Genomic DNA, 14,104 nt, shown 5'->3' with positions numbered 1-14,104 from the left:
GGAAGCAGAATAAATGCCAAAAGTCATCATATTTGGAATGTAGGAAGTGAAAATGATTGGCCTGTTACTAACAACATTTTTAACAGAGATTGTTACTTTGCTCCAGTGTATAGGAAATTGTGGCTCTACTTTTATTGTTTTTTGTTTTTTAAAAACAAAAGACAAGGGCCAAGGGCCAGAGTGTTAATACAGTGGGTAGGGCGTTTGCCTTGCATGCGGCCAGCCTGGGTTCGATCCTAGTGTCCGTGAGCACTGCCAGGACTGACTTCTGAACCAGGAGCCAGAAGTAAGCCATGAGCAACACTAGATGTGGCCAAAGAGGTAAAGGTAAAGGTAAAGGCCCTCCCGTTGATCGTCGATTTGCTCGAGCGGGCCCAGTAACGTCTCCATTGGAGACTTTTGTTGTTACTGTGTCTGGCATATCGAATACTCTCGGTAGCTTGCCGGGCTCTCTGAGAGGGGCGGAGGAATCGAACTCCGGTTGGCCATGTTGGCCGCTTGTAAGGCGAACGCCCTACCACTGTGCTATCGCTCCAAAGAAAAAAATAAAAAAAGAAGGGCCGGAGCGATAGCACAGCAGGTAGGATGTTTGCCTTGCACGCGGCTGACCCGGGTTTGATCCCCGGCATCCCATATGGTCCCCCAAGCACTGCCAGGAGTAATTCCTGAGCGCAGAGCCAGGAGCAACCCCTGAGCATCGCCAGGTGTGATCCACAAAAAAAAAAAAAAAAAACTTAAAAAATAATAAAAATACAAAAGAAGAAGACAAGGGCCAAAGAGAATGCTCAGTGGACTTGAGCACAAACTTTGCATGCAAGAGACCCGGGTTCAGTCCCCAGGACCACCACATATGGTCCCCCCGAGAACTGCCCCGAGTTGTCCAGAGTACCATGCTAGGAACAGCTCTTGTGTACCACTAGGGTAGGGCTCAAATACCAAAAAAATCATTTTAAAAGATCCTTTTATAGCTAGGTAGTCAAGATGTGGATTAGGGAATGCTCAGTTGACAAGACTGCGTGTTGTTTCGGCTCCAGGGGCAGCCTTCAGAACCCGAGAATACCGTCCACGGGCACGCGCTCTGACTCACGGGATGCACTGAACTGGACTTAGGATACTCAGCAGCCACCCTTCCATCTTGAACAATAACCTGACATCCATGCTCTAAAACACTTGGTCCAAGGCCACATTTTCTTTATTCACCAATACAAATCTGAAATCAGTCACTAAATTTAAACCTGGTGTCATTTCTGATAGTCTGTCAGGAATGTATTTCTGGGACTGGGGATGTGGCTCATGGGTATTTAAATCTGAATGAACCGTCTCGTTGTGAGAGCCTGGGTTCACTCTCCAGCAACCGCCCCCTCTCACGACCCCCCTCCATAAAAATCAAACAGAACCGTATATCTCCTGTCTCCATCTGAGCTTCCAGGCGTTGTTGATTTGCCCCGAGTCACTCCAAACCTCTGTGCCCTTTCCTGGCCAATCCTTTGGAAACGGGGAATGATGAGTCAGCTGTTGCCCTTCCTCTCTCCCTTACAATTTATTGGTTTCAGTGGGAGAGACTGACATAGTATCTTTCTGGGTTTTGGAGTTTCTTTCGGGTTTTTGGGGTGTTATTTTCTTTGTATTCGGCGCTCCTCCCAAGTTTGGTACTGGTGGGGGGCCTGCATGGGCTTCCCCCCTCCCCCCCGCATGCATGCCCACCATGGCTCTTTGGCTCTTCCTTGGACCTGTTTACATTTCTGTTTCTTTGGGGGTTGGAGAAATAGTACAGTGGCTAAGGCACTTGTTTTGCACATGGCATACCTAGGTTCAATCCCCGCATCCCTGTGGTCCCCTGAGTGCCACCAGGAGTGATTCCTGAGTGCCGAGCCAGGAGTCAGCCCTGAACATCACTAGGTGTGGCCCCAAACTCAGAAATAGACAATGAATTTCTATTTCCTTTTTGCTGTACTGGTCGATGAATCCAGTGTCTCGCACATGCAGGGCCAGAGCTCCGCCCCCCTCCCCGCCAACCACATTCCAAGCGAGGAAATGCTGACTCAGCACAGGGTCTGCCCGAACAGCTCCTCTCTCAGAGCCAGCCCTCTGGTATTCAAAGACTAGAAGGGAAAGAAATAATTGGGAGCAAAAAAGAATCATGTAAGAAATTCTCTAGTAAATCTTGATTGTGAAAAAAAATGTAGTAAATCTAGATTTTAAAGAAAGAAGCTCAACCCCTGTCACCAGCCCAGCCTGCCCCAGACAGCGGCTTCAGCAGCGCTAGAGTGAGACCTGAGTGTGGTCACAGGCTGACTCACTCATCTAAGTTTCCAGCACTTCATTTTCCTGTGTGTTGTGACAAACAGTGGGAAGTTAGGGCGCAGACTGAGTAGCGGGTGGGAACAGAGCACCATTGGTGGAGGGAAGGTCACACAGCGATGGGATTGGGCTTGGAACATTGAATACCTGAAACATTCGGTGTATTATGAGCGATTTGATGATTACAGTGTTATAATAATGTTTTAAAATAAATAATCTTTATAAAGACAAAAGCTAGTAAATATCCAGTTTTGTTTTTTTTAAACCTATAGGGGGCTGGAGCAGTAGTACAGCGGGTAGGGCATTTGCCTTGCATGCGACAGACCTGGGGTCGATCCCTGGCATCTCATATGGTTCCCTGAGCACTGCCAGGAGTGATTCCTGAGTGCAGAGCCAGGAGTAGCCCCTGAGCATCGCTGGTGCCAATAAATAAATAAATAAATAAATAAATAAATCCTACAGTAAAAGAAAACAAGAAAACCAAATAACCCAGCGGTCATGGAAAATACAAAGCCCCAGTGCATGTGGAGACCCCAGGGGTGGCCCCCAGTGCTGCATGGTCCCCGAGTACTGCTAAAAGCAACTCCTGAGCACTACACAGCAAGTACAACCAGCATTACCAGTATGACCCAGAAACCAAAGAAACAGTTTAAAGCCGCCCTGAGCACTGCTGACCAGAGCACTCATCCAAAGCAGCACGAACTGCACAGAGAAAATCCTGCAGATTTGTAAACGATTGTGTTGGAAATGGAAACAGTCTGTTCTAAAGATTTCCTCCCCTCCCCTCCCGCTTATGTTCTCTTCCAGATCGGGATTTTAACCAGGACTTCGGACAATGAGGTAATGTGTACTTTGGCATCGTGTTGTTTGTTAGTAAACACTTGGCCAAGTGTTTGTCCACAAGTTCTGGAAAACACAGCTTTGTCCAATGGCGTTTTCTGACGATCTCAGCAAATCTGGGCCCTGTTGCCCAGCCCCCCACCCCCCCTTCTTGGTACATCCATCTTGCTTTTCTTTCTGGTTCTGTTCAAATTGTCACCAACAAATTATAGTCTGTTTTTGTAATTGCTGCATTGAGCGACTTTGGTTGGCAGTTTGACAAGGCGCAGTTCCAGCCCAGCCGTCGCTGGCTCGAAGGCCCGGGGGGGGGGGGGGGTGGGCAGTCTGGCTTCTCGCCTGACCAGCCGCCTTAGGTGGTTCTGCCTTGTCCAGGAGGCGTGCATGTTGGAGTTTTGAAAATAAAGAGGTAACTCACTGTAAATAACTATTAAAAGGACAATTGAAGTCTTTCAAGTTTACCACTTGCTGTGGTAAGCTGGCATGCAGAGTCCAAGTAGGCTGGTAAATTCTTGGACTCCTTTCATTGGTTTTATATTTAGCTGATCCCCTCATTTCTGCATATTCCACCCCCCCCCCCCCCGCCTTTTTGTTTTTCTGCATGGGTATTTAAAAGTAAACACAATCCTGTGTGGTCATTAGGGTAACTAGGAGGATCTCTAGGACTCGGCCATAAACTGTTTATTATAAGAAATTTATTTGTTAGTAAGTTTGAGAGCATTAGAGCTCTGTTGAAATTGGGAGGAAAAAGAATGTTTGAATTTCAGCAGTTTCAACATAGGCTCTCTTCCCTGGCCTTCTTGCAGTTGAAGGCATTAGCAGAGGAATCGGACAGATCGAGATTTCTTAGAAGTCAGGTTGTGGCTGATGAAAGCTGTGTAGAGGAGAGTGCCAGGTTCTCCGTGCTTCAGAGCTGGTCTGTTCTCTGAAAGCCACAACTTTCTCCATAGATAGCCAAGATACTAGATGAAGTTAATTTGATTGGGGGTGGCGGACACCCAGCGACACTCTGGGGTTACTCCTGGCTCTGCGCTCAGGAATGGCTCCTGGTGTTGCATGGGAAACCATATGGGATGCCGAGAATGGAACTGGGGTCAGCTCTATGCAAGGCAAATGTCCTCCCCGCTGTACTATCTCTCCAGCTCCTGAAATAGACATTTTCTAACCTGTCTGAAGTTTCTTTGAAGAGTAGAAAAATCAGGATTTCCAATTAGATTCCAGATGTGCAGAGTTGTTTTTTTGCTTCATGACACTGAGTGAGGCGGTGTGTGTGCTCTGTTTAGGTTCCAGATGTGGAGTCTCGGGAAGACTTGATTAAGAATCACTACATGGCCAGGATCGTGGAGCTCACCTCGCAGCTGCAGCTGGCTGACAGCAAGTCCGTGCACTTCTATGCTGAGGTGAGCACAGACCTCCTTAGCTCGGCGGGCTTCTCTGGGCACTGCAGGAATTGGGGAACCATCCTGGTCTTCTGCTGGTCAACCTCAACGAAAAAGTCATTGTCTACGAATTTGTTTGTATTTGGTTGGAGTTCATATTGATTGGTTAGTATATACACCAGACATCTTCATTTTCACAAATAGTAGGATTGATTTATAATTTCCAGGTTATGGAAAGATAGCTGAGAGAGTTCTAACTTTTCTGTGGTCACATATGGGGGCCAGAGTGATAGTACAGTGGGGATGGCGTTTGCCTGGGTTAGATCCCCGGCATCCCATAGGGTCCCAAGCATCGCCAGGAGTGATTCCTGAGTGCAGAGTCAGGAGAAACCCCTGAGCATCGCTGGGTGTGACCCAAAAAGGAAAAAAAAATTCTGTGTTTGCATATGTATGGGGCATTATTATCATTACTGACTATTTTAGAGGGAGATAGACAAGTTGATACACACAGGAATTATCATATAGGGAAGTTTCAAAGCATAATATATCTTATTTGGGAAAAAAAAAGTTCCAGTTTCAAAATGGCTGTTGTAGATAGAGGGGATTTCTGTAAGTGAGAAAATGTAATCTGTCAGCCTTTAAAAGATATGTGATCTTCTTGTTAGATCTTTTTCTTCCCCATCAAATAACTTTCTTAAAAGAATTAGAAAAACACCGATGACAGATAATCCATAAAATTTTACACAGCCCATCGGCTACAGGGATGGAAACGGAGAAAGAAAGTATAGATCTCAAAGAGTAGGAAACGCGTTGGTTGGAATGTTCCGCTCAACATCCAGAATCCCTGTGAGCTCGCTGGTCTGAAATGTGATGCTCAAAGGCGAGTTTGAAGTGGCAGAAGGAGAATGGTGATGCTTCAGATGGTTCAACTGGAAAAGGAAAGCGCCTTCCTTTCCCCGGCTCTGACCAGAGGCTGGAGGGAAGCTCTCAGCTGGAGCGGGGAGGGCCCTTGCATCTCCCCACTGTAGTGAATGGTGTCCTCGCTGCCAAAGCAGCTCCAGTGACAGCTTAGTGACTGTGTCTGGCAGCTGTGTTCAGCGCTGTGGGCTGTGGCACCTGCCATCCCACCACGCCGTGTGACTCACAGTGGATCCCTCATTACCTCATTGTCTCCAGGCTTGGTTATCTTCCTGAGATTCTTGCCTTGCAGAACTCTCTCTTCCTAGCCTTTGAGTTCATTATTGAGCACACAGTGTATTCTTGTTCGATAGAGGGGAGTTGATTCGCTTGTCTGGGCTTGACTGACATTTTGTGAGGAATAAAATGAGTAATAAAAAGTTTGGAGTCTGTTTAATTCCCAAGAGATTTGCTTATCTTCGTGAATGTCTTGTGTGCACTTGTGCTACAGGAGTTTTCCAGTCATCCTAATTCTTTCTCCTCTGTAAACAGGAAGTGGTGAGCCCTTTCGGGAGTTTACTGGCATGGCCAGCCTGAGACTCTTGTTGACACAACATGCAAATGTCTCTGGACAGAATCTCCTTATGGGTCTCATGGCGAGCCTACAGCTTACTGACTCTTCAGGTGGTAGATCCTCTGCATGATAGTGGAAATAGCAGTTTTCTGATTTTTTCTCTGGCTAGTTTAGAATTGGTTGGACCTAGAAATAGAGCAGCTGGGGTCTTTACAGTCCTGCACTCCCATTTTTTTCCATGTGGGTCGAGCCTCATCTGTAGTGAGATGGTGGGACTTTATTGTTCCATAGTGTTGTCTTTAATAAAGGCTCTAAACTGCACATTAGATGTTACGTGCTCAGAAGCCGTGGAGGACTTGAAATAGCCACTTCCTGGGGCTGGAAAGATAGAACAGCAGGTACTTGCCTTGCATGCAGCTGACCCAGGTTCGATCCCTGGTTCTCACATGGTCCCCAGAGCACTCCTAGGATTGATTTTTGAGTGTAAAGCCACGAGGAACCCTTGAGCATTGCTGGGTGTGGCCAAAAAAAAAAAATGGACAAATAACCACTTTTCTTATCCTCATTGATGTGAGTATTAATGATTTCCTAGAGAAAAAAAATACAAACTTTCATGTTCTGTATCTACCAGAAAAAAGTCAGGCTAGACCAGGGAAAAAGTTGTTAAGTTTGAGTTAGCAGATGTTTCCCCTTATTAAAATGAAGAGTGTAGCCCCCCTCACCCCCACCCCCCACGTACACACACACACACACACACACACACACTCTCTCTCTCTCTCTCTCTCTCTCTCTCTCTCTCTCTCTCTCTCTCTCTCAGGCATCGTGCAAAGCCTGTATTTGTAGAAGAAGGAAGGGAGGGGGGAAGAAGGAAAGGGGGAGGGGAGAGGAACTTTCGACTCTGAGGTTGTTTCCTAGTAACCTCCCTGGGAATGAGTTTGGTCCTGGGGAATGCTTCTGGATGACGCAGTGTGTTTTTGGTTCTCAGTGTCGAGCACTCTCTAAAAGACTCGCCCTTGCTGAGAAGTCTAAAGAGGCACTGACAGAGGAGATGAAAGTGGCCAGTCAGAACATCAGCAGACTTCAGGTGAGTTCACAGGTGACCTTGCACAGCCTTTAGCTAAGAGTCGGAGAGGACGCGCGGTTGGTGAGCTCAGAGCTATTCCCGGTGCAGTGCTCAGCGTCCCAGAGATCAGACCTGGGGCCCGCATGTAAAGCTCATGTCCCAGCCCTCTTGGAGCAGGTTTAAAGTGGATTTTCATTGAGAGCTCTAGGGCAGAAAAGATTTTATTTTCCTTCTTAAGTGAGGACATTTGACTCTTTAGACATGTTTTTGTAAGCACTTTATTTCTGTTGATTTATAAGTCACCTCCTGGACGGAGTAGGTGGGGGGGGGGCTTTGCATGCCTCGCAGCTGTGAGTGTTGAGCCCCTGGACCCCACAGTGCTCGGGAGCACTCCTAACCCCCACTGTTCTTGGGAACACTCCTGCTTCCCCCTCCAACACTTAGGAGCACTTCTGCTCTCCCCAGTGCTTGGGAGCACTCCTGCCACCCACAATGCTCAGGAGCACTCCTACCTTCCCCAGAGTGCTCAGGAGCACTCTTCCCCCCGCCCACAAACATACATAATTCGGTGATGGCAACCTTGATGTTGGGCCCAACTTCTCTGACTTGTATTTCAGTGGTTCTGTAGCAGCACTTCCTGGGGCCCTTCCTGTCCTTCCTCGTTCCCGTGACTCCAGCCGCAGTGGCTGTAGCTTGTTCTGTCTTTGCTATTTTGTTCCTTCACTGTTTCATGAAACGGACGGCCCCTGAGAAGTCAGGCTGCAAACACAACCCATCCTCACTCCAGCTTTGGATTGAAGCCTTACCTGCAGAAAGCCACTATCAAGTTTACAAAATCTCCTCAGTGCAGTCCCACCTGCTTCCTCACTGTCACCTGTGGGTTTGCCCGGGGCCTGGCCGTAGCCCGGCAGGGCCCTGGGAGGGGGACTGAGCCTGGAAGAAAGCACAGTGCTTTGTCCCAGGTCCTGCTCTCGTTCTTTAAATGTTTTTTTTCTTTATTTTTCTTTGTTTCCAGTTTGGGGCCGTACTGGGCCATGCTCAGGGGCCACTCCAAGCTCTGTGCTCAGGGAACCATGTGGTCCTGGGGTCAAGCCCAGAGCTCCAGGGCTTTCAGCTGCTGTCTCCCCCACAGACTCCTGCCCTGAGTTCTGGGGCCCTCTCTGTCAGAGACAGCCCTCTTCCCCACACCCCTTCCGAGGTGGGGTAAGCCCACGGTGTGAGTGTGTGTGTGCGGGGGGGGTCCTCTGTGTTTGCTTTGTGGGTGGTGTTAGACTCTTGTACCCATCACGTGGAGGCAGGGAGCTGTCGCATTGTTGCACAGGAATCCTGAAGAGATCCCAGGCGAGGCAGACCTTCTCCCATTTCTTCCGAGTGTGTTCTCTTAGCTTATGACTAAACTTCACTCCGATGGATCACATCGGTCTCCTAGTAAGCGTTCCGCAGCAGGTTTGGTGTTTTACGAATGAAAACGCTCAGCGTGCCCGTCTTTTCCTGTTCAGGACGAGCTGACGACCACCAAGAGAAGCTACGAGGACCAGCTGAGCATGATGAGCGACCACCTGTGTGGCATGAACGAGACGCTGTCCAAGCAGCGGGAGGAGATCGACACACTGAAGCTGGCCAGCAAGGTTGGCTGGGAGAGTGGGCTTTGCTGCCCCACCTCGGGGCTTCCGGTGCTATTGATTTATTGATGATGCTCCTATTTCTGGAGTGGGAGGGGGCGTGGGCCACTCCTGGCGGGGGCCGGGGGTTGCACCCGGCAGTGTTCAAGGCAAGCGGCCTCCCTGCTCTGCTGCCTCTCTAGTCCCTGAGTGGTTTTTCTTAATATCCCTTAATATTCCTTGCCATCTGTTCCACAAGTTAAATCAACTTTCTTTGAGTCATGAGCCGAGAGTTGTGATTTCTGGGTACCTCTGTTTTTTGGTATTTCTGGGACTGTTGTTATCAGTGAACAAGACTCTTCCAGGGGAATGCTCTATTTTTTTTTTCTCTTCATGCGCATGGAGAGGGGTTTGGGCAGTATTCAGGGGTCACTCCTAGCTGTGTGTAGGGGACCATTCATATGCAATGCTGGGTGTCAGAGGTGTGGGCTGCAGGCAGGCACCTTAGCTCCTGTGCTGTCTCTCAGGCCTTGGATGGCTCTGCTCTTATGCGATTCTAAAATGGGGCTGCTCAAGAATGAAAGTCTTCTACAGATTTATTCTGAAACATACCCTTTTTCTTGAGGGGGCTTGGGAGGGAGGGCACACCCAGCGATGCTCAGATGGCTCCACACTCCAGGATTACTCTGGGCGGTGCTCAAGGGGCCATATGGGATGCTGAGGATCAAACCTGGGTCAGCTGCAGGCAAGGCAAGCACCTTCCCCGCCGGACTTTTGCTCCGGCCCCTTTATAAGCAGAAGCAGTTTGTCCTTTGACTTCGTAAAACCTGTGGTTGTAACACCTGGAGGGGTGTCAGGAAACCCAGGCCTTGGTGCCGTGCTTAGCCCATTTTGGGTAACTCCGCTGATTCTGTGACACCTCCAGCCGGGAATCCAGCTGGGATCACAGGCCTCTGCTCTTAGTGACGCTCTTGCTGGCCTAGCAGGCGTTACTGAGCCCCTGCTGTGTGCTGGCCTGGAGGAGGAGGTTGTGTTAAGCGTGGCTGTTTTAACCGTGGTCAGTGTGGGGGGCAACCGTCAGCGCAACTGGGCTCTCCCCAGAAAGTAGATGATGGTAATGCATTGGGATCGGTCTTCTAGAATTTCGGTTTCCAGCATCATCTTGTGACACTGATTGTCCTGTGGCTGCTCTGGAGCGTGTCAGTGATGCTTTCTGGGACATCTCCTGGAGACTGGAAGCAGACAGTATGGTGTTGATTATGGTGCTGATGTTCCTTGGGCTTCAGGAAACTTGAGCTTGGGGGTAGTGTTGGGTGGGGGGTTGGTATTCTTGAAGAATGCCTCCCTCAGGCCTCTGGCCTCTCCATATTGATACCCAAGTAGGGCAGTAGCTCCAGGCTCTATTCCTAGTCTGGGGCTAGAGCCATAGTACAGCGGGAAGGGCATTTGCCTTGCATGGGCCAACCCAGGTTCGGTTCCCAGCATCCCATCTGGGTCCCCCAAGCACCACCAGGAGTAACTCCTAAGTGAAAAGCCAAGAGTAACCCCTGTGCATCGCTGGGTGTGACCCAAAAAGCTAAAAAAAAAAATAGGATGAGTAGTATAAGGAAGCCTGTTTTCGCATCAGATATTTGAAAGTGAGTGGCAGTGACTGTCAGTTAACTTGACAGAGGGCAGAGTCACAGGAGACTATGGGTTCTGAATTGAGAAGGATCCATGTTGAGTCCAGCGAAGGTCACTGACCCTGGAGGTTCTTTAAAAGAGAGACAGCCAGCAGAGAATGTCCTTTTTGTATGGGCACAGAAAGACAATAGTAAATGCTATGCTTTTGTAACTGTGGAAAAATAAATAAAAGAGAGACATAACTGGACAACCACATGCAAAAAAAATGGGCTTAGATTTTGACTTAACACCATGCACAAAAGTCAAATCAAACTGGATTAAAGATCTTAACATCAGGCCAAAATCCTTAAGGTACATTGAAGACAAGGTCGGTAAAACCCTCCACGATATTGAGGCTAACGGTATCTTCAAAGACGACACTCCACTGACGATGCAAGTGGAAACAGATAAACAAATGGGACTATCTTAAATTTGGAAGCTTATGCTCCTCAAAAGATACAGTGACCAGAATACAAAGACATTCTACAGAATGGGAAAGGATATTTACCCAATACCCGCACTGGTTGAACTCCACAAGAAGAAAACATCCAACCCCATCAAAAAGCGGGGCAAGGAAATGAACAGAAACTTTCTCAAAGAAGAATTCTAGAATGGCTAAAAGGCACATGAGAAAATGCTCTACATCACTAATCATCAGGGAGATGCAGATGAAAACAACAAAGAGATATCATCATCTCACACCACAGAGACTGGCCCACATCCAAAAGAACAAAAGCAACCAGTGTTGGCGTGGATGTGGCGAGAAAGGGACTGTCCTTCACTGCTGGTGGAAATGCCGACTGGTTCAGTCCTTTGGAAAACAGTATGGACGATTCTCAAAAAATTAGAAATTGAGCTCCCATTTGACCCAGCAATACCACTCCTGGGAATTTATCCTGGAGAGGCAAAAAAGTACAGTCAAAATGACATCTGCACTTTTATGTTCATTGCTGCACTGTTCACAATAGCCAAAATCTGGAAAAAGCCTGAGTGCCCAAGAACAGATGACTGGTTAAAGAAACTTTGGTACATCTATACAATGGAGTACTATGCAGCTGTTAGAAAAGATGAAGTCATGAAATTGACATACAAGTGGTACTACATGGAAAGTATCATGCTAAGTGAAATGAGTCAGAAAGAGAGGGACAGACATAGAAAGATTGCATTTATCTGGGGAATATAAGGTAACAAAATAAGAGACTAACATCCAAGAATAGTCGAGATAAGTACCAGGAGGTTCACTCCATGGCTTGGAGTCCAGCCGCACATGCTAGGGGAAAAGGCAGCTCCAATAGAGAAGGGAACACCAAGTAAAGGGTGTTGGGAGGATCCTCCCAGGATGGGAGATGCATGCTGAAAGTAGACTATAGACTGAACATGATTGCCACTCATTGCCTCTTTTGCAAACCACAACACCCAATAAGAGAGAGAGAACAAAAGGGAATGCCCTGCCACAGAGGCGGGGTGGGATGGGGGAGGGATACTCGGATCTGTGGTGGTGGAGACTGGACACTGGTGGAGGGATGGGTACTCAATCATTATATAACTGAAACCCAAGCACAAAAACTTGTAATGTCCACAACTGTACTTCATAATGTTTCACTAATAAAAATTAAAAATAAATAAAGGTTAAAAAAAGAATTGTACTTCTGGACAACAACTATATTCTCTTTTCATTAAAAAATAAAAAAAATAAAATGGATCCAGAGCAACAATACACGTCAACCTGAGCTGGATCCGAGTTGGATCCCTGGCATCCTTTATGTTCCCCGGGCGCTCCCAGGACTAATCCCTGAGCCAGAGTCCTTGAGCACTGCAGGGCGTGGCCCCAAAGCAAACACTTGTCACTGGGTAGAGAGATAGTTCAGCAGCTGTAGTGATTGCTTTGTGGCAGACGCAGCTTCTACCCCTGGGATGGCATATGGTGTGATCCTAAGTGCCAGGAGTGATTCCTAAGTGCAGAGCCCGAAATAACCCCCGAGCTTCACTGGGTGTGGCCCCCCAAAAAACTAAAAATAATGAAAATACTTGTCATTACTGCAACTCAAGTCTACTCTTTACTTTGTAGCTTGTCATCATCTGTGTCCCTGTGTCTTGCACCTACCTGTTCACTAGTGACTTCATTGGCTGTAGTTCCAGCTGCGTGCCATGGTTTCTGAGGGTACTGGGTGACATCCCAGACCATCTGTTTGCTGTTACCTTACTCTTAACATTTGTATTCTGCAAACATTGCCCACTTATGTTTAAAACTCAATATTTGTACCTAATAGCTGAGTATAGGAATTTATTAGACTGTTTTCCTAAAAAGTGAACTCCAGGAAGAAGCAAAGTTAAACTAGGAAGCCCAAATTCCCATGAACTAGACAGAGAGAGGACATTTGCCTTGGAAGCCATTCTCAGCCAGAGCTCCCTCCTGTCAGATAATCATCGTCTTTGGGGTATTGGTAAACAGAGTCTCAGAATCAGGACTTAGTGGGACCTTTGAAGGATATTTAATTAACCAACCAAGAAATGTGTTTAGACTCACATTTCACGAGCCAGTTTCAAAAGTCATACACTCCCTTGTCTTTGAAACAAAATGACTCTCTGAGATTGGAGAAATCCACAATAGCTTCCTTTTTATTTCTTTATCGTCCATGCTCAGAACACGAAGAGCTGAAGGTAACAGCCTGAGCAGACACCAGCCGAGGCTCCTATCAGCTCTTCCGCTCTTGGGAAAGAAAGTTTTCCAAGACTTCTCGACATGGGTTCATAAACTAGGGGAACTGCTTCGCTAGGGGTTATGTTCTTACGGTCGGTGTTTTTTCTCTGCGCAGGGAAATTCTAAGAAGAACAAAGGCCGGTAGTTGGCACACAGCTGGCTGCTGACTTCTTCCAGAGCTGCGACTGTTGCCGGGAGCTGCAGGGCCAGACTCCGCGCCCAGCGCTGGCCGCCGTCAGGAAGCTGGAGCACTGTGGACCGAGTGACTCGTCAGCTGTCCACGGCTGGGCACGCGTCGTCAGATACATTTGTAACCAGGAAGGCAAAACCAGAACTTGATGTTGACAGTAAAATGGAAAACAATACACATACCATGGATATTGTAGGTTTCCTTAATGCTGTTTTTACCGTGCACTTTTTAAAATTAGGTTTTAATTTCAGTATGTAAGAACAACAAAGATTTTGTATATTTTCAAACTCAATTATATGGTAATCGATTTGGTATCTATGGAATAGATATATGTTTCTGGATAAAATGCTTAAATTGTCAAATTGTCATTACTTGCTATAATTGAAAGCAGTCTCCCAGATTCTTTTTAAAAATATGCATACTGCTCTCTTTCTCTCTCTGAAGGAGTGGGACTTGCAAAATTCATATCTTGTGGATTTATTATCATTGTCTTTAGCTTTTCCGTACCCTCTCTGTGTTGGAATAATAACTTAAGGAAATTGATGTCAATAAATTCATACTTATATCAAACTCCAGTCTCCATGTATACTTGATAATGAAATTAACCAGATAGATTATGTAAAATTTACAGGTCCAAATAGACTTAGATAAAAATCTGACTTTCAGATGGAACTAATTGTATAAGTAAACCTTTGTTAAGGCTTTGAGTTTTGCTCGAACGGGTATTTGTAACTGTATTTCAGGCACAGATCCTCAACCCTTTCTGGCTTCCTTTGGCTTATTTCATAAACATTTTGTCATTTCCTTTTGTCCTTTCAGGGCACTTTGCCTGGCACCCCATTCTCAAGACCCGAAATATGTTGCTCCTTTCTTTTCTTTTTTTTTTTTCAGCTTTTTAG

At 46.9% G+C, this 14,104-nt stretch overlaps 1 protein-coding gene across 1 annotated transcript in view; it reads left to right on the top strand.

The window, feature by feature from the left end:
• The window catches only part of PPP1R21 (protein phosphatase 1 regulatory subunit 21), an 82,368-nt gene extending 68,593 nt beyond the window's left edge, over window positions 1–13,775 (top strand). The window contains exons 18-22 of the mRNA XM_056114774.1: window positions 3,109–3,141; window positions 4,422–4,538; window positions 6,974–7,072; window positions 8,551–8,679; window positions 13,131–13,775. Of these exons, the coding sequence (XP_055970749.1) occupies window positions 3,109–3,141; window positions 4,422–4,538; window positions 6,974–7,072; window positions 8,551–8,679; window positions 13,131–13,160 (408 nt within the window). The 3' untranslated portion in view covers window positions 13,161–13,775. The remainder of the gene's footprint in view (window positions 1–3,108; window positions 3,142–4,421; window positions 4,539–6,973; window positions 7,073–8,550; window positions 8,680–13,130) is intronic.
• The last annotated feature ends 329 nt before the right edge of the window (window positions 13,776–14,104 follow it).

Source organism: Sorex fumeus, unplaced genomic scaffold (genome assembly GCF_029834395.1).
Source record: "Sorex fumeus unplaced genomic scaffold, SorFum_2.1 ptg000003l, whole genome shotgun sequence".
Classification (NCBI taxonomy): domain Eukaryota; kingdom Metazoa; phylum Chordata; class Mammalia; order Eulipotyphla; family Soricidae; genus Sorex; species Sorex fumeus.
This window is presented reverse-complemented; position numbering and strand designations above follow the sequence as displayed.